We start from the raw sequence: 25000 nt of genomic DNA, 5'->3' as shown, positions 1-25000 counted from the left end.
TTGAGATGATTGCCCTCCTATTTTGAATTCCTCCAGCAGAACAAATTGTTTCTCTGCATCTACCCTTTAATCATTTTGAATATCTTGCTTAGATCACTCTGAATTCTGTAAACTCAAAGGTGTACAATTGGAATATATGCTATTTGCCTGTATACCATAAGTTGAAAGGTTCAATTACAATTCTGATAAATCTGTAGCACCCCGTCAATGTTCATTTTGAGGTTTGGTTGCCAAAACTGACCCAATCCCATAGGTGATCTGATGAAAATTCTGCACAATGAACGCATAACTTTTTCCCTTTGCATAACAAACTCCTCCTTAGAAGGACGAACATTTTATTCATCTTTCAGACTTTTCTTTGTACCCACCGACTAGTTTTTCATGATGTGTTCAGGAACTTCGAAATAGGCTTGTTCTTCCTCAGCTCCCAGTTTCTCTCCATGAAGGAAGTATTCTGATTTGTCTTTCTCACATTCAAAGTGGATCATCTACCCTTTCTCTTGCTACCTATTTCTTCAGCTTTTTCTGTTTCTGTTTCACTATTAACAACATTGATGATTTGGTTGTTCAGAGTATTCTTGAAGATGGGGTTTGATACAGACTCATTTCTTATTTAATTATTATTGACTATTATAGCGGCATCTTAAATGATTTGATGTTCTCATTCTGTTGGCCCTTTTACAAGCCCATAGGTTGTGCATCCCTTCTGAAGTAATGAATGGGCTTGACCATGGCTGCTTTGATACTAGCAATGCACTGATGTCCTAAAATATCTGACTCAAATCCCAAAACCTAAAACCAGTTCTAACTCAAGATTTGGAACATATGGGCATAACGTTGCCAATGTAAAATCAGGTGCTGCAAAATTCCACTTGTGCCTTTACAATATGCACAAGCTTGCATTTTGGAAACACAAATTTCAAATTCATCAAATTTAACATTGTTTCTGCAATCCAGTCATAAAATTCTGTGTTCAATTATGTAGATATAACAACTAATGCAGCATTTTACTTTGCAGCTTACAAGACTGTATCTGGTGTCAATGGGCCCTTGGTAATCCTGGACCAAGTGAAGGTACAGAGCTTAATGTTTTCTGTCAAGTTGGTTAGCATCCCGTAGTTGTTTCATCACATCCAGTCTTTGGATATCCTTCATGCAAACAATTATTATCATCCCAGGCAACTGCCCTATTGCAATATCCCTCTCTCCTTTTCCACCGATCTGTTTTTAAATGTTAATGTCGTCTTCGCTTCTCTCACCAACTCCCCAGCCTCAATACCTTGTTCCCAAAAAAAAGTTACCTCTTCACTTTTGCTGAAATATTTTTACTTTTAAATCTTAAATCTATGTCTCTCTTCCTCGGTCCATCTAATCACTGGCAACAGTCAGATCTATGTTGTCTGTCCCATTCCTTCATAAACTATTCTTTTAATCATCTCTTGAATTCCTTCTGTCAGGTAATGGTTCCAATTTTGAAGTTTTTTCACTGTAATGTTATTTTGTCAAACCCACCATGAGAGTAAGAATCTGTATCCAGCCATTTTTGTTTCAACATATTTCCATTTAACTGCTGCATTGTCTACTTTTTGCCATTTCAGGAAGTTTTTTTGTGATATGTGACTTGGACATAAATGCCTGTACTTTACCATGGTACCCAGTATTCCTGCAATCGACGTGTAATTTTTTTTAATCACAATGGTTCAAGTTTAGTTTGTGCTTCATCTCTATTTATTAGTAGTAATTTGAAACTTGAAATAATCCTGATTTTTAGTGCCATATATTTTTTCTGCCTTATTTTGTTTAAACTTTGAACTATTGCTAAATTGTTGCTGTGGCTGTGTCAGAATGTTAGAATTCCCTTCTTGTGGTTGTACCATTACCACTACCTTTTACAAAGGTGACTCACCACCACCACCTTCTCAAGGACATTTGGTGATGGGCAAGAAATTCAGGCCTTGCTATTAACGTCCACATCCATTGAATAAATGAATACAGTTTTTCAGTTTGCTTTTTAAAAATTCATTCCGTTGACTTGGAATTCTGTATTCCCAATTGCCTTTTAATCTCAGTGCTCTGAGTCATCATCATTTTTATCTGCTTTGTTCTATCTTAATTTCAGTTGTAATATCCTATTTTGACCTGCAGTCACATCATATTACAGTCACTATTCCTGAGATGCTCAGCCCCTTTTGTCTCCTGCAGCTGATTTATTTTGAAACAAATAACTAAATCTTAACAACGCACTTTATCTTGTAAACATACAAATAACCTTTCTGAGGAAGGATCCATTTGCATGTTTTAGGAATTATATTTCCCTTGTTCTACTTTTGGTGTTGGCATGCTGTCCAAAACCAAATGTAATTAAAATATCTTAAAATAATACTTCTTCTCTGCACTCTTCTGCATTTTGTACATTGGTTTCCTCTTCCTTTTAGTTTCCACAGTTTAGAACCTGTCACCCAACTTCATTTGTAATTTGAATTTATGTTTTGTTGATTATGAACATCTCTTGTGTCCTTCAAAAATCATGAAGAATATTTTCTGTCTTTCATGTATATCGTTACTTCTCCTCTCTTAGTTAGTGTTACTCTTAAAATGTTTAAGCCCTGCATGTTGTTTTATTTTCTAGTCTTGCTCAGTTTTCAGAAAATCTTGTGTTAGTTGTATTAGATCTGTATTCTGCTGTGACTTGGTTCTTTTGAACCTGCAGAATGTGTTCACAAGATGCATAGCAACAACCCACCAAGGCTTCTTCAACAGCTTCTCCAGAACCTGTGACCTAAACTGTCAAGTCAAGGAAGCAGGTTCAAGAGAATACCATCACTTCCTTTACCCACCAAGTCACACACCAGACTGATGTGCATATATTGCAGCTACTGAATGGCTTCTATGGCTAAATCTTGGAATGTGTATCGTGCATCCTGACACCACCACCTCCAGAGCAGTTGGGGATGAACAATGACTGCTGGCCTATCGTTGACAAGTTCATTTGAGTTGGGTAAAGGGAATATAGTTCTGAAATTCAGATGAAACAGAACTTGGCGATGTAGTAAATATTAAGCAGGATAGTAGCAGACCTGTCAAGTGCAGTGACAGTGGAGAAACGAGCAGTCATATGGGAGGCAAATGTGAAGTGGCACATCTTGGAAGGAAAAACATGGAGATGCAGTATCACGCAATTGACTGGCTTGTGAGGGGATGGAAGAACATAGATGCATGTTCATACCTCTTTGAAGGTGACACAGTAAGTTGACAAAGCTTTTAAGCAAGCGTATAGGCAGCAGGAATTCAAGCGAAACCTTTACAGATCATTGGCTGAATCACTGATGAAGGATTGTATGTGCAGTTGTGCCATGTTGTCAAGGCTTTCGAGAGGATACAGAGCAAGTTTACCAGAATGACACCAGGCCTTCGAGACATCTGCTGTGGAAATAGGTTGGATAATTTGGAATTGTTTGGGTACAGAAGATGGCAGGGCATTTCAATAGACCTCTTCAAAAGAATGAGGAATTTTAACAGAGATTGTCACTGAGTGGGTCAAGAACAGGGGTTTCTTGATTTAACATGATCAGCGTATGAAAATAGAGAGCAATTTAGATCTGGAAAGTACCACACCAAATGTTGCTGAAATCATATTCAGTTGGAACTTTGGAAAGGTATTTGGACATGGACTTGAAGAAAGTGAATTGTCACAGTTAACAGGATAAAAGCTGAAAGCTGTATGAAATTGGATACCTCTTAAAAGAAGCAGGACAGGCACAAGTTTGCATTTGGCCTCCTCCTGCATAGTAGGATTTTGTAATTTTACAAATGCTGTCTTATTCATCTGCAGTGATATCTAGATAATTTCTGAATGTTTTTCGGTTTGTGTGTGACAGTATAGTAGTTATGGTATGTTATTTTGATAGACAAGTAATTTGCAGGCCTTCGTTAATAATCTAAAGAACGTACTAAGTTTCACAACTAACTTGGCAGCTTGTGAATTTGTGTTTCATTTAACTTCATCGATGAAGCCTCACATTCCCAAGATGCATACAGTGTCATATAAAATAGTGGTGCTTTTTCTGAGACTGATTTATTAGAAGTTGCTGGAGTACCAGATGAGGTTATGTAAAATGTTATATTTGCAATATCTGCCATCTTATACAAGTACTAGAATCCTGACCTTTTACCTGTAGTTTCCCAGGTATGCTGAGATCGTGCACCTGACGCTCCCAGATGGCACCAAGCGCAGCGGGCAGGTACTGGAAGTGAGTGGATCGAAGGCAGTGGTTCAGGTATGATGAAGCATTCAATTTGTTAGACCCAGGTAAATAAATAACACACATTCAACATTGATCAGGATGTCAAATGATACAATACTGGATGTGCACAGCAGCTGAGTCAGCATTCGAAGAGGGGCTCAAATCTGAGGTGCTGAAGTATAGTTAAGGTCAAAGAAATAACTTCTGTGTTTGTACATTGATTGTCCTGGAGTTTTTTTGAATGATTTTTCACATTTCTCAACGTTTGTTTCAGCAAATTTCTTAGTTTGTGTCTGAACTCTGGACTTTTGTTGGAATTGTTGGCTCTCCCCATTTTGTGTGATTTCTCTGAGGCTCCCTTCTTTACTTAAGGCATATACTGGATGCTGTCTAAGTCTGAAGGTTGATAGCAACCACAAAGGTAAATTTCTAGTCTGTTGTTCTGTGACATTGGACGTTAGTTTGATTGTTCTTTTGGTTGTAAGACAGGGTAAGTTAATCTGTAGCCTTAGACTAATTACATGCATGAGTCAAATTGCACTCCCTTCCATGGCAGTTTGAGAATTTGAACGCAATTTCCAGTTAAATCTGGAAATGAAAAGCTGGTGCTGATAAAAGTGGTCACAAAACTGGTAGAATCCATGTCCTTTCAGAGAAAGAAATGTGACACCAACACCTTACAAGATACAACAGCAACACAAGGGAGTTGGCTTTAAACTGACCTCTGAACTACTTCGGCAAGTCACTTCAGAGGCAAAACTACTATAGTCAGAGCAGTTCGACAGCAAGACCCATGGCTGACTCATGAAAGCATCTTGAGATTGGAAATAACCCCAGCCTGGCCAACAATGTCCATCCACATCCTGGGAGTAATTGTTTTTAAATGAAGTGTGGGCACGTCTTTATTAAACTTGCGTTGATTCATTTTGTTTTTGGAACATGGTTGTGATGGAAACTTATTTCGGAGTGCCAGTAAGGCCTATGCAGCAATAGTCACTTCACTACAGTGTTTTTCATTGGGCCTCTGATTATCTTTTCTGATTGTTTGGTGGCAATGGTTTGTATCAGGCTGCTCCTAAATGGTGACAATCTGAGCTCGAGCCACATAAGCAACGGTAAGTTGAGCAGTGTTAAATGAGCAATGGGGTGACCATAAGTTACTCAGTTGGGAGAAATCTTTCATTGTTGAATTCTACTAAACTAGAAAATGGCAGGCACGTTCTCATTGTTCAACATTTCAGACAGATGCCTATTGTCTCTGCTCTGCACAGAGCAAGAATAGTCAATAATCTTACTGTTCAATAAACCTGAGTAGTTATTGTGTGGATGTTGTTCCTCAATATGCCATGTGTGTGAGGACAGTGAAATATAAACCTCATAGGGGTTTATACACTCATGCATTATTGCATTTTTAATTTCTTAACCTGCTTAACAGGTGTTTGAAGGAACCTCTGGCATTGATGCGAAGAAAACAAGCTGTGAGTTCACTGGAGACATTCTGCGTACTCCAGTGTCTGAAGATATGCTTGGTAAGTGTCCAGGATACCATGACCTCAAATGCTGAGTGCACTTAAGATAGTGATTGTCAAGATGGAGTCTGGATTGACAAGCTGTTCTTGAATTTAATCAAACTGGAAGTGAATGACAGTGGATATACAGTTGTGCCTTAGGACCAAAGGCGGATGTCAAGCTGCACAGTGCCAGTAATCTGCATCCATATGTAAAGTGTTATGTTGTCTCCCTCTTGTGCACATTATATGCTGATTGCATTCCTGGTTAGTTATTGATAAAAAGGAAAGTATTTTAATGTTGAGAAATCATCTGTCGATCATAATAACATAGTGTTTTTGTTCATTCTGTTTGAAAAGTGAATGAGACATTATGCCTGAAAGGACTTGGAGAATGACCATGGAAGCGTTTAAGATTTAACAGTACTTCTACAAAAGTACAATGCAATTTATTTTGAATTGAAAGTTTGCTTTTAAAATTCATTTAGAGTCATAGAATCCTACAGCGTGGAGACAGGCCCTTCGGCCCAAACTGGTCCGTGCCAACCAAAATGTCCATCCACGCTAAGCCGATTTCCCTGCACTTGGCCCATATCCTTTTAAACCTTTCCTATCCATGTATTTGTCCAAATCCCTTTTAAATGTTGTTAATGTACTCGCCTTAACCACTTGCGCTGGCAGCTCATTCCATATGTGTACCACCCTCAGTGTAAAAAAAGTTGCCCCTCAGGCTTCCATGTATTCTTTCCCCTCTTAGCATAAACTGATGCCCTCTAATCCTCGATTCCCCAACCCTGGGCGGAAGACTGAGTGCATTCACCCTTTCCATGCCTGTCATGGTCTTATACACTTATATAAGATCCCCCTCAGTCTCCTATGGTCTAAAGAAAAAAGTCCCAGCTTGTCCAACCTCTCCCTATAACTGAGTCCTGGCAGCATCTTTGTAAATATCTCCTGCACTCTTTCCAGTTTAATAACATCTTTCCTAAAGCAAGGTGACCAAAACTGAACACAATACTCCAAGTGTGACCTCACCAATGTCATTAATAGCAGCGTCATAACTTCCCAATTTCTATACTGAATACCCTGACTGATGAAGGCCAGTGTGCCAAAAGTCTTCTTCACTGCCCTGTTTACCTGTGACTCCACTTTCAGAGAACTGTGCACCCCAACTCCAAGATCCCTCTCTTCCTCTACACTCCTTCAGGCACTACCATTCACCATAAAACTCTCAGCTGGATTTGACTTTCCAAAGTGCAACACCTCACACTTATCTATATTAAACTCCATTTGCCATTTCTTGGCCCACTTCCCCAACTGATCAAGATCCTGCTGCAATTTCTGATAATCTTCCTCACTGTCGACGGTACCACCTATTTTCGTATCATCCGCAAACTTACTAATCATGCCTTGTACATTCTCATCCAAATCATCAATACAGATAACAAACAGCAATGGGCCCAGCACCGACTCCTGAGGCACATCACTAGTCATAGGCCTCCAGTCTGACAAGCATCCTTCCAGTATTACCCTCTGCTTCCTACCATCAAGCCAATTGTGTCCAATTTGCCAGCTCTCTCTGGATTCCATGTGATCTAACCTTCCAGAGCAGCCTACCATTGTGGCACCTTATCAAAGGCCTTATTGAAATCCATATAGACTATGTCTGCTGCCCTGCCTTCATCAACCTTCCTGGTCACTTCATCAAAGATGATCTCCCACACACAAAGCCATGCTGACTACTCCTAATCAAGCCCTGTCTTTCCAAATGCATGTATATCTTATCCATCAGAATCTTCTCAAGTAACTTACCTACCACAGATGTTAAGCTTACTGCTCTATAATTTCCATGTTTTTCTTTGCAGTCCTTCTTGAATAACGGCATAACATTCACCACCCTCCAGTCTCCCAGGACTTCACTCATGGCTAACGACTATGCAAATATATCAGCCAGGGCCCCTGCAATTTCTTCCTGAGCCTCTTCCTGACCACCTTCGTACATTCTAATATTTCCAACACCTCCTGTACTGTGATATGGATTGTTCCCAAGATATTGCCAACTTCCCCAAGTTCCCAAGTCTTCATGTGTTCCTCCACGCTAAACAAAGAGGAACTCGCCCATCTCAAGCGGTTCCACACATACATCTCCACCTTGGTCCTTGAGGGGTCCTATTCTCTCTCTGTATTTTTTTTTTCCTTTAACATACAATCTCTTTGGATTCACCCTAATCTTCTCAGCCAAAGCTATGTCATGCCCCCTTTTCGCCCTCCTGATTTCCTCCTTCAGTAAACTTGGGTATCCCTTGTATACCTCCATGGATTCCCCTGATCCCAGCTGCCTGCTCCTGAGCCATGCCTCCTTTTTTCTGGTCAAAACCTCAATATCTCTTGTCATCCAGGGTTCCCTACCCTGCCAACCTTGCCCTTCACCCTCACAGGAACATAAAGATCTTGAACTCTAACAATCATACTTTTAAAGGCCTCCCACTTGCCAGAGGTCCCTTTGCCTGTAAGCAAACTACTCCAATCAACCCCTGCAATTTTGAAAATTTTTTTGCTGATCAGGTGCAAAATATTAATTTTTTTCTGTGCTGATGACTGATCACAACATCAAATATTTCCGAGATGCTACTGGTTCAAAGTCCATTGCAATATCATTTGGCTAAAGAAGAGTGCGTGACTTCAGATTTTTTCCCTCTATTTTTAGTTCCAGTTGATTGAGCCAATTTCTGAGGTTTATGTGTTGAAAGCCAGTGCTCAGCAAGAATCTTATGAAATCTACGGAAACTATTTTGAGTTAATGCTGTATCAGAATGAGTTGGTTGATTGGATTCAAACCCACATCTCCAAATGGGCATAATCTAACATAGTGCAGATCTGGGTTTCTCTCTGTGTCTGGTATTGCAAATGGAAAGTATGTTTTGTTGAACACTCATTGGAGTAATAAAGAAATATTGTTTTCAAAGCTTGAATATAAAATGTAACTTTTCTGTTTATTTCAGGTCGTGTTTTCAATGGGTCTGGAAAGCCAATAGACAGAGGTCCCACTGTGCTTGCTGAGGACTACTTGGATATTATGGGTATGGGAATATTTTTATTCCTATAAATAACGTAATAAAATTAAAAACTAATTACTTGTCCAGAGTTATTCCAGAAGTGCTGATCTAGGCTCAGGTATGATTTTAGTAGATTTCTGGGACTTGAATTTTGTGGACATTGTTCCTCCATAAGTTAGTCAGTCAGTGCTGAACATATTTCACTGCATGGTCCCTCACAATACCGTCTGATGACCATTTACATTCACATAGATCCTTGCACTGCCCAGTAGATAATGATGAAAGACAGCAACTCTACTCAACTGTCTCTTCTGAAACCCAAGGGCAATAAGGATAAATGTAGTGGAAAAAAAGATTTACGAGCAAAATTCATGCAAACCATTGAACAACATGAGCATGATGATGTAACCTTTGTTTCAAACCTCTCTTGAGTCAAATTTCTACACAAAATGTCACTTGGCTTTGAGGGAAAATAACCTAAATGAAATCTTGAGTCCAATACGGAGTGAATCCTGTAATATCATGCTGACATATTTCGATTGTCATATTAAACAAAGATTATCTGCTCCTGAGGTGAGTATTGAAATCCCATGGTATGATTCAAGGAATAACAGCAAGTTCTTTCTGTGGTCTAATCAACACTTTTTCCTCAACTAACATCACTAAATACAGACTGATGCTTCTCTTGATTCATGCTTAGCGTGCAGAGGTTAATTACTTTCTCTGCCCCTGACTTAAAATGATTCATGTGAGGAACTTCTGAAGACTTGACACATCACAACAAACTGCCAAATTTTGACAAATTTTTAACAAACAATTGTTCGCTCATATTTTGCAGCAAGTAATGGTGAGTTTATTGCACAGGCATTTGTCTGTTTTCTGCATACCATCGCAGAAAAGAAGCACTTGGTGAATTTTTAATCTCTGAAACCTGCTCCATGCTTTATTTTGCCCCACAAAACGACAGCCTGCTTTCTGCTCAGTAAAGAAGTCAGTTTGACCCAGAACTACTTCAGACAATTTTCGTTTAATATTGGGATTTATGTTCCTGAATTAGGCTTGACTGCTCCAGGCTTGAAAGTTGTCAGGTTCATTGATACGGGTCATAAAACTTGCTTTATAATAAGTTGAGACTTGTTCTTTCCTGTCTCCCTTTTCTCTTTCAATAGAATCTCAATTGTTGCCTTTTCACCTCTCTTTATTTGACTCTAGTTGGTCCCATTTTCCCCTCTGTTATTTTTTACATTTTAATATACTTGAATCGTAAAATATTTATCAAAGTGCGCTGTTTATATCATTGCTCATTCAAATCCCAGATTCCCTGATGCTTTTGCCATGTAATTACTTGCTTTTCTTTCCAGTTACTTACAGGGCATAGCAGTTTTGAATGTTGAGGAAATAAGACTGAACTGAAGGCGCAGATTGCGAGATGTTGCACTTCAGTGACAAGATCTCCCATCATCTTTGTAGCTGGTTACAAATAATTTTGTTTAAATTGTGTTTTCTTCATAATTTCTCAGGTCAGCCAATAAATCCTCAATGTCGTATCTATCCTGAGGAGATGATTCAAACTGGAATATCTGCTATAGATGGCATGAACAGTATTGCGCGCGGACAGAAAATACCCATTTTCTCAGCTGCTGGTTTACCACACAATGAGGTCAGTGACGGAGCCCACTCATTTCTCTGAAAACAATCAGATGAGGCACTCACCTGACTGAACCTTTATATTTGTGAGAACCTGTCTATATTGCCACATTATAGTACACAGAATCTTTTGAGTTGAGGCCACAGCTGCGCGGAGCATTTAACCATCTCAGTTGACTCCAGTAAGAACAAAGAGTTCCGCTTGGTGTTGGACAAGCAAAGACCAACTAGAACAATGGCAAGGAATAGGATGTGGTCAGTTACTCTGATGCATTGCTGAAGGAGAATATGGGAGAACCCTAAAATAATGAAGAATTTGTGTGAAACTGAGGGTCCCTATTTGGAGCTCCTCTGCAGCTGTCGTTTGGTTGTTGTGGCCAGATATGCCAAAATACAGTGTAAAAGAGACAGTGTAGTCATGTTAAGCATGAGCTTACATCATTGAATGAAATGTTGGGCACTGAAAATTTTGTGGTATGTTGAACATTTGGATTGTAGACTATATTATTTGAAATACAACATGCCAGCTTAATGGGGATATTTCATATAAATGGCACAGAATAGATATCATCAAAGAGGTCAGTAAGCTGTATCTTATTTTGTGGTAACAATAACATGTTCAGTCATGGTGATCCTGATATGTTGTCTATTTATAGATTGCTGCCCAGATCTGTCGTCAGGCTGGTCTTGTCAGAAAAAGCAAAGATGTTATGGATTATACTGAAGAGAACTTTGCCATTGTGTTTGCTGCAATGGGTGTAAGTATTTAATAACACCTCCCAACTTTCAAACAATCAAAATTTTGTCCACTGACAAGTTGAACAATCTGCCCAGACTCTATGATCTGTTTAATCAATGATCTGGTTGAAATTCCCTTGGTAGCATTTATCAACTGAGAGAAAAAAGGCATAGAGTCCAGAAAATTGCTACTTAGGCTACAGAAGCAGAGAAAGTTGGAATGGCATCTGTGTTTTCAACTTGTTGCGACTATTACTAATCTGCATATATTCCAGTCACACAGGCCTGCCATGTTTTTTGCTAACTGCAGCAAATCCTACTGAGGTAGCAGGGAGAGGAACCTCCACACAGTGCTAGTGGAGACACTCTGGGAAATACATGAGTTTGAGATGATGTATTGGAGGCTGAATCAGGTGGAGATCTTGGAAATTTAATTTCTCTTTCGGGCCCACTGAGGTCATTGAGACATATAGCCTGTACACAACCCATAGTTTTATTATGAGTAGTTGGTCAACTTGATGATGCCCTCCATGCCTACTTTATCTATTTAGAGTACCTCCATCTTGTGAGAGTAGAGGAAGACCCTAAATTGAGAGGCTAGGGTGCAACAAGAAGTCTCGTCAAACACGAGTTTCTTTTTGCTTAAATCAGTTCTTTTTGAGTCAAACTAGAAAGTCTGCAGCATGGTGGCTAACACTGCTGCCTCGCAGTGCCAGAGACTCAGGTTCGATTCCACCCTCAGACGACTGTCTGTGTGGAGTTTGCATGTTCTCTCTGTGTCTGTGTGGGTTTCCTCTGGATGCTCTGGTTTCCACCCGCAGTCCAAAAAAGTGCAGATTAGGTGATTGGCCATACTAAATTGCCCATAGTATCCAGGGATGTGTAGTTCAGATGGATTAGCCATGGGAAATGCTGGATTATTGGGGATAGGGTTGGGGGTGATGGGAATGGGTAGGGATGCTCTTCAAAGGATCGGTGTGGACTCAATGGGCTGAATGGCTTGCTTTTGCACTGTAGGGTTCCGTAATTCTATTCTATGAAAGCCCACTCTTGCGATGAGAAAATGAATTAGTCCAAAAAGTTACAACAAAATGCTATTCCTTCAAGGTAAACATGGAGACAGCCAGATTCTTCAAGTCGGATTTTGAGGAGAATGGGTCGATGGACAATGTGTGTCTATTCCTGAATCTAGCTAATGACCCAACGTAAGTCAGTTTCTCCCACCGTATTCTCATTTACAACAGAATTTATGTCAGAATTCCACTGACCTGAATATGCTGGAGTGGACAGTATTGCTGTTCATTGAGGCCTTGAGATGCATTCCATAATGTCGGGAAGATATGATTTGTTTAAGCCGATGCTTGAGTTGAGGGTTGAATGTTGTCTGTGCTTTCAGTTTGATCTGAAACTGCACTCCAGTACTTGGTAAGAAGCATACTCTGGCTCTTCACAGACAGCTAGGTTCACCAAGCCAGTCCTCTGTTTTTGCCTTGCTCCAAGCTTGCTCAGTTGCATCAAGCACATGCTGCATGTTAGCTTTTCAGTCCCTTTTTCTGAGCTTCACTGAAGCATTAATGCTCACAGCTTCTTCCAGTCCCTTCATGGCTTCTCCCAACACCATCCCACTTTGTTGGCTCCTCATGACAGATTCTGATTCCCGACTCCAACACTTTGCTGCTTCTAGTTCCTGAGTTCTTAGAGCATGGAAAAATCCAACAGCCTTTGACACCTCAGTGACCCCCTACACTGAATCCGGCCGGTTCAGCTGTATTTGCAGCAGCATAGCAAACTGCCACACTCCTAACATGTAGTTGCTCTCTGTCTCTATCGCTCTTCTCCTGCCCCACATCCTCACTGACTTTCTCAACTACCTGTAACCCTTGAACTCCTCTTTTCAGTGACCCTCTGAAATGTCTATGTGCAGAATTGAAAGTACCCATTGAGTAACTGATGGGATAGTGTGTGCTCTGACTGCTAGAGTTTACAGATATCTGGCTTCTGATCACAAAAAATACTAACAAAGAGAAGAATTCCTCACGTTTAAAACATTTTGACATTTGCTCAGGTTTAAAAAATAGCGAACTCGGGTTAGATATTCGTGATAAGTTGGTTCCAGACTCAATTTGATGCGTTTCTGCAGACTGAAAAGATTGTCAAGTTGGAGCTCATTTCTGAAAGATGGACTGCTTTCTTGGTCAAATAATGCATCTTTTTATTTCTAGAAGCTTTGTTATTTCTGCAGTAAATGTTGACTTATGTCTCACAGCATTGAGCGTATTATCACTCCTCGCCTTGCACTGACGACAGCTGAATTCCTCGCGTACCAGTGTGAAAAGCATGTGCTGGTTATTCTCACTGACATGAGCTCATATGCAGAGGCTCTCAGAGAGGTAAATCCAGACAAGGAGACTGAAATGAACTTGCAAAAATAATGTCCAACTGATTAATTGAACAGCCTTGTTAAACATTCTGTATAAGATATGTGTATTGAATATAATGTCTATGGATTCTTTCCACCGGGAAATGTGTTGCTGTATTTCCAGCCAGGGTAGCTGACAGCAGTGTAATGAAACAGCTCTTTGTGAAATCTGCTAAATTTTAGGTAGTCGATGGAAGTTTGTTGAGACATTCACTTTCACAGAGAGGGGGATAATGCAGTCTAAGAAATTTCCATGCTTTTTTTGCTTCTTGAATTTGCTTAAGATGTTGCTGCAGTGTTGTGCATGGCTGCATCTGCTGACAACCTGGGGCACATGCAGTAACAGCAAAATCTCTAAAATAAACTTATAAAAAGTGTAAATGAATAAAAAACAACTTGTAAATATAGTGATAAAATTAACAGTTAGATTTTAAGAATTGCTGACAGACCTGTCAGAGTTCCCGTCTTCTGCATTTTCCTTGCAATATATCTGGTTGACAGAGTCAATTTATTGTGCTGTACCCATCACACTTGCCCACTGTATCACTATGTAATTAAGCTGATAATATTTTGTCGAATTGTTCAATCATGCTAGGTCTCAGCAGCTCGAGAGGAGGTGCCTGGTCGTCGTGGTTTCCCTGGTTATATGTATACCGATTTGGCCACCATTTATGAGAGAGCTGGACGTGTAGAGGGCAGGAATGGTTCCATCACACAGATCCCCATCCTAACCATGCCAAATGATGGTAAGCATTATCTCAGTGGGGATGAATGCTGTTGAAGAAAAATGTGCTTTCGGTATCACTTCAAATGTTCATTGGGCCTTAGGTAGACTGGAAGTTCCTTTGAAAGGAAGAGAATAAACAAAATCAATTGAGGTAAATTGTTAACAATGGACCACATAAGAAAATTGGGTGCAATGTTTTCAGCTACCGGATAACTGAATTGGACATTATCAAAAACTTTCCGTAAGTCTTTTGAAACGTTATAGTAGGCTGTTCTTTAATCTTTTTTATAATGTATCCTCATGAAGTTGTGCCCCAAGTAAGTCCTGGATAGGTGTTATCACATCAGGTGTGAAATGAAACATTCCAATCAACATTACAAGAGCAAGTAAAATATCACACCAAGACACAAGGAGAAATTTGAGGACCAGCAGCTTGATCCAAGAGATTACGTTTACCAAGTGTCTTGAAGGAGGCAACAAAGGGACAAAACTCTGAAGCTTGGAGCCAGTGCATCTTAAAGTCCCTAATGGTGGCGCAGTTATGCTCGGGAAAACATAAGATGCCTGTTTATTGCAATACCTTCTCTCAATGGTTATTATTTTTATATCATTGACAGAGTTTCTCCCAGTTCTGCTGTTTGCACTCATTTGTCACAGTGAAATTGTGCTTTCCAAAAGCAGACTGAGTCTCCCCTGTTTCAAATGCTGAGAAATTATGCATTTCTTTTTGTAAACATATGTCCAGGATTAAGTGTTACTTAATGTACTTGCATTAAAAATGTGAAGAGTGAGGTACAGCACATGAGATGTATTTCTCATCTGACTGGGAAAGGGTAATAATGAAACTGATTGCCTCTTGCTTTAAAACTGTAACCTGCAGCAGCAGCTGAGAAAATTTAATCATCGGGCTTCGACAAGGCAAACCATGCCAAAAAAAAAAGGAAATTTGATCCATTGTGACTCTTAGTCTGCAACACTGTGTGCCCTGTCATCGAGAGGTGGATTTTTCTCTGCAATATCTGGTAGTGGAGATATTGACTTTTGTAGTGATCCCATCTGATTTTTAATACTGGATATGCCAGTCCCCAGGATGAAACCTGAATTGACTCATAGAATCCCTACAGTGTGGAACAGACCATTTGGCCCAACAAGTCCACGCCAACTCTCCGAGGAGCATCCCACCCTATCCCTTACAATCTTGCATTTTTTCCCCATGGCTAATCCACCTAACCTAAACATACCTGGACACTATGGGCGATTTAGCATGGGCAATCCACCTGCACATGCTTGGACTGTGGAAGGAAACCGGAGCACCTGGAGAAAACACACACAGACATGGGGAGAATGTGGAAACTCCAACAGACAGTCGCCCGAGAGTGGAATTGAACCCAGGTTCCTCTTGCTGTGAGGCAGCAATGCTTACTACTGTGCCACCATGCCACCAGTCCCTTTGTTTGAACCCTGGAGATCAGTTATTGAACACATGGAGTCTGCTGGTGTGTTTTTAAACAAAGAATAAAGCATTTATTTGACAAGAAACACATGTTTTTCACCAGGCTAAAATGTTGGAAAAGTTTCAGTTTCAGTGTTCTCTTTTCAGTCTCAGCAATATCCTCACAAGCACCAATCTCCACACTTAGGCTTCTCAGTCAGGCTGGCACAATCGTGACCATTTCACTTATGATGAATTTGTGCAAGTGTATTCAATACTTCTATTCAGCAAGCATTCTCTCCCTGAGGCACTTAAACTAAACTTAGTTTTGTGTGAGACTTTTTGCCAGAGAGATAAACCCTCATACTTCCATACCCTGGTACAGAATTGAATGTAGCCATCGAACACCTCGAGGGATAGATTGTGCTCTGACTGCTAGAGTTTACAGATATCTGGCGTCTGAGCCCAACAGAAATGAGAACAGAAAGAATTATCACAGTTTTAAAAATTTTGAGAAGCGCTCAGGTTTTGAGCACTAGAGGACTCGAGTTATAAATTCGGTATACGTTGGTTCCAGACTCAATTTGATGCGTTTTTGCAGAGTAAAAAGATTATCAAGTTGCAGCGCATTTCTGAAAGATGGACTGATTGACTGACTCGTGAATTTTTCTGTCTCCTTGTGTCCCTGGGTCCTTGTCATGAGGGAGTAGTGTAGTTTTTTTTTTCTCTACCTTTGCTTAAATGCACCAGCTCCCATCTTTTCAATTCAAAGCTTTGTAAAACCTCATCAAAAACCCGTGAACAGACATGCCTCCAGACCTTCTGGTACCAAACTATAAAAGGTAACTTTTTAAAAATGGAACGAAAGCCAGGTTTTCCACTGTCTTTGCACAAAACATAAATTAAACTCCAAGGTCTACATTGTTCTAAAACTTAATCTCTTTTCTTGGTGTTTTCTATACTGAATGCAGATATCACTCATCCCATTCCTGACTTAACTGGCTATATTACTGAAGGACAGATCTATGTTGATCGACAGTTACACAATCGACAGGTAAATCTTTGCATTGGATAAGCACCTGATGCGGCATTCCTGTTGCAACCAATCAAGTTGTGTGCTGGTTTTAAGTATTGCTTGCAAAGATCATGGTGCTTCACCATCACGAGTGAGTGGGTTAATAAAAACAACAAAAAACTGTGACCATCAATTTCACTTACAACATAAGCAGGAAATTTTAGCTTTCCCAATTTACCTTTGCTTTTAAAAAGAAAAAACCTTGGTGTGAGAATGCCCATCAATGTAATGTGATTCCGTTTTTTATTTTGTGCTGCTGTCCCACAGATATATCCTCCAATAAATGTGCTACCTTCATTGTCAAGATTGATGAAGTCAGCAATAGGAGAGGGAATGACACGCAAGGATCACGCAGATGTCTCTAATCAGCTGGTAAGAAACACAAACTGGAGGAGCCATTCAGCCCCTCAGACCATTCAATTGCTTGCTGGCTGATTTGTGCTTCAGTTTCTATTTGCTCACCTTGGGTCTGCAGTCATTAATATAATCGCCAAACATAAATCTGAAGAATTTCAGTTGAAACTTTCAACTGATTCAGTCATAACGGTTTTTTTGGAGGAGAGAGTGCCAGATTGTGGCTGCCTTTTGTATAAAGAAGTTCTTCCAGATATAATTACTGAATGCCCTCGCTGTATTTTTTAACAAGGTAAACCATAACATTTAATGTTAATTCAAGCAGTTCCCTGGCTGCTGAATCCTTAGCATTATGGAGATTGAAGTGGGGACAGATGAGTATTAATGTTCATCTGCATATGAGGTGTGAAGCTGAATTGTGTGCCAAGCCACACGTAAACTTTTTTGTTTTCATTAATGGGATGACGGCATCACTGACCAAGCAGCATTTATTGCCCATCCCTAATTGCCCAGAGGGCAATTAAGACTCAACCACATTGCTGTGGGTCTGGAGTCATATGTAGGCCAGACCAAGGAAGGATGGCAGTTTGCTTCCCGAAAGGACGTTAGTGAACCAGATGGGTTTTTCCAACAATTGACAATGGATTCATGGTCACCATTTGATTCTTAATTCCAGATATTTATTGAATTCAAATTCCACCATCTGCCGTGGCGGGATTTGAACCCACGTCCCCAGAACATTATCTGCGTCTCTGGATTAACAGCCCAGCGATCGTACCACGAGGCAATCGCCTCCCTATTTGTGCAGTCAAGCTGAGGCAACATTCAGGCACAGAAATTAAGTGTTGTGTAGAAATTACTGTTGGCTTTTCTTTCTCAAGTTCAAAAGGCAAAATGCCCAAAATCCTCCCAGTCTTCTGAAGATACCCTTACTGGTGTTTATCTTTCTTCAGTATGCGTGCTATGCTATAGGTAAGGATGTGCAGGCTATGAAAGCTGTGGTTGGAGAGGAAGCTTTGACTGCTGATGACCTGCTGTTTCTGGAATTCCTGCAGAAATTTGAGAAGAATTTCATTGCTCAGGGTAAGGCTTCTCTTAATACACGAGAATTTTAATGACTTCTTCAGACCAAAGTTGGAAATACTGTTGTATTGCCCTCCTGACAGAGTATGCTCTTAAATGACCACTTTAAACTTCCAATTCGGTAGTTAATAAGCTTGATACCTTTGATATTCTAATCTATTACCTAAACTGTTGGTTCATGTTGCTGTTAAATTGAGGGTGGCATTGAATGCTGCACGTAGCCTAACCTCTTGCCATGTGTAAGTAACCCTGATGGTTGTGGAGAACAATGATTTCTGACACATTCTCTCCTGGAAGATGAACCATTGATATCTGCCCTATGTAACAATGGGTTGTAAATTCACCAAAATCCCAGGAATGCAAGGAGAGATCATGTATGTATGTAAATAATTGCATGTTGTTTTGATTTTTTATAAAAAGCTTTGACCTGTATATTCCAAGCCCTGGAGAATCTTGTTTTTTCGCAAAGGAATCTTTAGCTTTCTGACTTTGTCTCTTTAGGAGCTTACGAAAATCGCACTGTGTATGAGACCCTGGACATTGGCTGGCAGTTGCTGCGAATCTTCCCCAAGGAGATGCTAAAACGAATCCCACAGAGCATCCTGGCAGAGTTCTACCCAAGGGACTCGGGTGCCAAGCATTAACTTGGCGTGCAGCATTAATGTTTTTTTTTGTCATGTGACCTATTTATTTCCTGTGATGTTTTAACTCTTGGAAACTCTGGTATTTGAACAAAGCAAGCATTTGTGATTCTGCTTGTGATTATTTTGAGATCTTTGATCCTGAGTTGGATTTGGAGCATCTATCTTAGCAGAGTCTGCTGGTAATGCAGGCCTCTGAGCAAGGCAGTCTTGCATCTTGGTTACAACCATGGGTTTGTGAATATTTCGGAGAGGCTCTCTTGTGAATTATTGACTCATTGCCATTGTGTTTTAAAGTATGGTAAAGGTGCTGAACTGGTTGCCTATCTGTCATAGGCAACTTATGACTATTAATTGATAATTGATATGTATCTTCCACTAAGTAATGTGTTAATTAATGATCCCAGTTGATAATATCCAGTGAACAACAGAAGCAATTAATTATTTTGCAACTTAACATTCTCACATGAAAAATTTGGTTTCTTTGCAGTGGTGTGAAGAAATGAATTCTTCCATCCTGTTGATTTCTTTGGATGTTGCTCAGACTACTTTATTGACCTATGAGGGTGGGATAGATGTTCATTTCACATAGAAGAAACATTTTAGTTTCTTCTGTTCACCTACTTGTCCATAACAGTAAATGACTTGCTCTCTTATAAGTATATCTTGTAGCAGAGATGAGGCAGCTGCTGACTTCATACAGAATGTCTTTTGGGAATTGATCTATACTTCTGAATTGGCACCTAACAAGATTTGTGGAATGCTTCATCTGGTATACCTCTTAGACACCACAGATAGTTGCTGTACTGTACCTGCTACAATTATTAAGGGCTGTCAGCATTTGCAGTTAGTATTTTTGCATTTTGCCCGAATCCTGATTCTTGAAGCAAGTGATAAGACCAAAAGTAGAACAGACTTGTCAGTACTTTTAATTTGCATTTTTTTGTGCAATCCCTTTGAACTTACGGTGGTTTACATATTTGATTATCTCTGTTGAAGAACAGGCGTTTGTAACATGTTAGGCAACCTGAGGCGATCTGGCAATCCGGTTCCATCCTTTCTTTGTCTGGATCTGGTCTGAGGTTCTGCTGTGTTTGGACTTGGATGGAGATGGATCAAGGTACTTGGAGCATAGTGTGGTCTTTACCAATATATGTAACTGAATGTATTGGTAAATAGCTTGGAAAATACAGGCTTTTTGTATAGCATTCTGCATGAAACTGGAAGCACTTTTTTAAAATTTGTGTGCAATGTGAGGACAGTTGCCCTTCCATGCTGTCTCGATCAATGACTTCTGTGTTCAATTGAGATTTTCCTTGTGCTCAGACTGCCTCAGTATTGCTTGTGGACTTGTGGTCCTTTCAGTTAGAGCCCTTGTGAGTGCATCAGAGACTAATTCTGATTGTATCTAACTGTGTTTCATGCAGATTTTTTGATTGCATTTATTCTGCGTTGACTTTCATGAGATGTACACATTGTTTAGTTGTTCAGTGTTACTTGTAAGTTTACTTTTGTGTTATATTCTGTGCATTCCATAAATTCTGATATGTGTATAAAGATCATTTGGTTTGAAACTCAAAATATTAAAACATCTTAAATGTCAACCACGAATAAATAAATGTTAATAGAACAGTGACAATTGTTAGCGTCATTAATATTTTTTTCAATACCCACATTGTTGAGGCCTGGAAAGCAAAAGTCATTTAATGGAAAGCGGCTTTTAATGTTTGAGAAAATCAGCATATTTTATGTAATTAAATATTTCTGCATAGACAAAGTTTCTGAAAGTTATGTTTACTTTGAGTGACTGCTTCAAGGTTTATAATCCCTCCATGACACCCTAGTCCATTCTTGCTTCGCTGTTTACTGTTTCTGTCCATTCCCCCGCCCCCCGACCAGGACATCTTGCTGTGCAATCACTGAAAGTATAACACTTGCCCATTCTCCACCTCCCTCACTGTCCAAGGGCTCTAAAAACACTTTCCAAATGAAGCAGTGTTTTACCTGTACTTTGTTCAACCTGGTTTATTGTATGTTCTTTTATGCATATATATGCATTTCTCTTTCACCCCACTTAGCAACTCTTTTGCCTTTTGCAGTAAACCTTCGCACCACCTGTTCTCCTTGCTCCTCCTCCACTTCTGTCAAAAGTATATCTCCATCACATTGGCAAGACCAAACGTAGATTGGGTGAGCTTTGTGGACCAGCTCTGCTTTGTCCAGAAGAATGACCCTGACCTTCCAGCCATTTCAATAAACTATGCTGCAGCAGGCTCAGAGCAATGTTCCAATGAAGCACAACACATGCTGAAGGAGCAACAACTCATTTTCCAGTTCGGCAATTGACAGCCTCAGTATTAAAATCCACAGTTTGAGAGCCTGACTTTGTGACATCTGTTCTCCATTTTTCTTAGATTCTTTTCCCTTTTCTGAGGAAGAGATGCTCTTGCTCTCAGGGGAGTGCAGCAAAGGTTCACCAGGCTGGTTCCGGGGCTGGTGGGATTTACATATGAGGAGGGATTGACTAGGTTAGGATTTTTTTCGCTGAAGTTCAGGCAAATGATGGGGGAAATCTCATAGAGACTTAAAATTCTAACAGGACTAGACGGGATAGATGCAGGGAGGATGTTCCCAATGGTGGATTTGTCCAGAACCAGGGGTCACAATCTGAGGATTCGGGGTAGACCATTTCGGATGGAGATGAGACATTTCTTCACCCAAAGAGTGGTGAGCCTGTGGAATTCATTACCGTAGGAAGTAGTTGATGCCAAAACATTGAATGTATTCAAGAGGTGGCTAGATATAGCACTTGGGATAAATGGGATCAAAGGTTATGGGGAGAAAGCAGGATAAGGCTATTGAGTTGGACGAATGGCGGAGCAGGCTCGAAGGGCCAAATGGCCTCCTCTTGCTCCTATCTTCGATGTTTCTACATCATTTGTGTGTCTTGTTGACTTAGTCATAAGCTGCTAGAACCCACTTCCACCCTTGCAAACACTTTATACGCATTTCTTTCACCCCAGTTAGCAATTCCTTTGCCTTTTGCAGTAAACCTTCACGCCATCTGTTCTCCTTGCTCCTCCTCCCACCTCTGTCAAAAGTATATGAAAAACACCATTTTGTGACTCTTTTCAATTCTGAAGACGGCACATCAGACTCTAAAGTTAAATGTTGCTTTCTTTTCAGAAATGAAATGGACACATGCTGCCAAACCTGCTGAGTTTATCCAGCATTTTCTGTGTTTGTTTTATTTTCAACATTTGCATTCTAAAACCAAAGCAGATTATTTCCTGTTTCCTGGAAAGAGAGATTTTGTTCCTTACCCTGTATTGCACGTATCATTTTACAGATGCCGTTCATTTACAGGTAGACCAATTTTCTTTTGGTCAACAAATTGAAGCGGCCAACACTGGAACATCACAGTGAAACTTGTCATCAATTGACTTTGAAGCCAATCCCGCCATTTAACAGTTCTGGCAATGGATGAAAAATTTCAGAAGTGAAATGGATATAGTAAACAAACTCAAATATTTGCTTTGCACTGAACTTGATAATTTTTGGAAAAAGAGACATGCTGTCAAAGCTTTGTGTCTTGTACTCACCAGGATAGAACTGCAAAGATGACCAAATTTCAACAAAGGAGCAACAATTTAAATTGCTTGAGAACAGTGGTGACTGGAAAGTGGATTCAGTGAGACACTAGTTATGGAGAAGTCAATAATGATCCTTGGTCTTTGTTTAAATTGCAACGATGCAACCCTGGTCAACGTATTGCCATGGGGATTCCCCACTAGTTAATTTGTGTTTCCTTATTTGAAATTTGGTATTGCAATTCAATCCTGATGAGTCAAGAGTAAAGGCATCGAAATGTCGCTTTTTACAGCAATTCACTGCAATTTTGCCTCTTAGATTTAATGCAAGTTGGTCATGTGCTTGTTGCACTATACTTGAATACGAAGAAGAGAACCATGAAGAATTCTAAACTCTTGAATCTGAATAATGTCAATTATGCTGAAAAATGTCACTTAGCACATTCTAATTCAGGAGACTTGACAGACTATAATCATCAACAAATATTTTGTGCTGATTGAGCATGTTGCAACTCTGCAGGAAGGAAATACTCAATGATTTCCATATACCAGACTAATGCCGACAATCTAAAAATCACGATTACCACTTGAAGCAAACCACAAAAAGATCATCTGCCTGGGAAGAAGTTGTAATTTCTAACTACAGATTTTACACATGTGTTTCTGACCCTTTCAACAAAAGCAAATAAATTTCTGAAGAAGGGTCTAGGCCTGAAACGTCAGCCTTCCTGCTCCTCTGATGCTGCTTGGCCTGCTGTGTTCATCCAGCTCTACACCTTGTTATCTCAAATAAATTAGTTCTATTAATATGCATCAAGACCAATTTTTAGCAATGTGTTCAACTTTCACAGGATCAGGGTAGCACCAAACATTCCCCAGAAGGCCATGCAATCCAAGAATCAACTTGTTGAAAGGAGACAAATCAATCTTTGTGGTAATCGATATCTCAAGCATCCTTTACCTGCAGAACAACACTTATAACGCTTATGGCTCAAGCATAACTGCCCCTTGCAAAAGAAGTTGTTCAGGAGATGAAGGATTAAGTGCTTGAAGATGACAAACCGTATACAAGCAGTGAGGTTGTCTGGCCTTAATTAAATCTTGTCATCTGGATTCTGAACTGGGACCTTCCTTGACTTCTTGTTTACTCTGACAGGTCCAAAAGTATTTTGAAGGAAATATGATTTAATATTTGAAATATCTCATGAGAATATGAGCTGTGCTCCAGAGCTCTGCCCCAGGGATTTGGAAGGAGAAATTTTATATGTGGAACAGTTCCAAATTGCAAATACAATTCTAGCTTTTTGCTGTTCTGCAAGACTGAAAATAGTTATAATTTTGGCATTGATCTTTTAAGAATGTCATCATACTTTAATTTGCATCGATGTAAAATTTCATTTTGCACATGTTCAACACTGAATGATTGAAGCCTGAAGTCAGAGTTAGATGAAATCCTACTCCTCCCCAATATAAAATATCATGCAGATTAAAATAAATTTGTGTAGCTTCAGTAAAAATTGTGCTCAAACACAATTCGAAGATGTTGTTAGTATGTTCAAGTTATTTCATGTTTAATTGTCCATCTCAGTAAAGCAAAAAAAGCTTGCATTCATTCAGCATTTATTGTGAACCCAAGGTCTGCTGCAGTACTTTACAGGCAGGTACAAACCAGCTTTGACAAAGAGCAATTTGATCTTGATCAGATGTGTTCAGTCAGTTTGGTCACTTCCCCACACTTCAAAATGGTGAAAAAGGAACTTAGCATCTCTTCATATGTTTTACATGAAAGGGCAATGGCTTAGTACTGCACCATGGAGCCAACTTTGAGATTTGTACGATCTTTTCTCAAGTCGTGACGCAAACCCACAGCATTCAAATTCTGAGGTGGAGAGTACCATCAACTGAGGCCTTTTTTATGTCACCTTTTTATTTACCTCAACCCCTTGCTGTTCTTTTCTGACTGACTGGGGCTGGGGCATCTTTCTGACTAGTTCTATACTACTGAATCATTGAGACACCACCTTTTTGAAAAAAAGCATGGTTGTGGCAGTGGACCAACTTGTGTAAACGCCTGTCAATTTTCCTATAACAGATTCTCCAGCATCGGCAGTTCCTACTATCTCTGTCAGTTTTCATGCCCGTTGTCATCTTCCATGTCAGCTCTCTCTGTCTGGCCGTTGTTGGGTTTCTCTGGAGGACTAGTCAATGTGTTATGGGTGTCTGGTGATGGTGACTGATAGCTGGCAGCAGTACTGCATGCTGAAGGTTGACTGTGCGCGTGTGGATACTGGAAACATTCTCCACGGTGGGCAAGGAAGCTGCTCCTGCCAGGGCCCTGTGCCGATCCCTGGTTTGTGGGAGTAGGCTCGGTTACTAGGGGCAGGCCCCGTCTCCATGGTGACGGGCGGCTGAAGAGGCTCTGAAGAACCAAAAGAAATGCGTCCGTGAGATGGCGAGGGACGACTGAGGGGAGACGGGGGAAGAAG

General features: G+C 40.1%; 1 protein-coding gene across 1 annotated transcript; it reads left to right on the top strand.

The window, feature by feature from the left end:
- Positions 1 to 4259: 4259 nt before the first annotated feature.
- On the top strand, positions 4260 to 20700 carry LOC109920785 (V-type proton ATPase subunit B). Its single transcript, XM_048593034.1, has 12 exons — positions 4260 to 4277; positions 5680 to 5773; positions 8755 to 8832; positions 10329 to 10468; positions 11112 to 11213; positions 12301 to 12398; positions 13460 to 13583; positions 14208 to 14358; positions 16743 to 16825; positions 17114 to 17218; positions 18154 to 18283; positions 18785 to 20700. Exons 2-12 carry the CDS (start codon positions 5767 to 5769, stop codon positions 18925 to 18927), a joined length of 1161 nt encoding a protein of 386 aa, XP_048448991.1. The 5' UTR covers positions 4260 to 4277; positions 5680 to 5766; the 3' UTR covers positions 18928 to 20700.
- The last annotated feature ends 4300 nt before the right edge of the window (positions 20701 to 25000 follow it).

This window comes from Rhincodon typus, unplaced genomic scaffold (assembly GCF_021869965.1).
Source record: "Rhincodon typus isolate 14 unplaced genomic scaffold, sRhiTyp1.1 hic_rhity00002243, whole genome shotgun sequence".
Taxonomy (NCBI): Eukaryota; Metazoa; Chordata; class Chondrichthyes; order Orectolobiformes; family Rhincodontidae; genus Rhincodon; species Rhincodon typus.
Note: the sequence above shows the minus strand (reverse complement) of the source record. Positions and strands in the feature narration are given on the sequence as shown.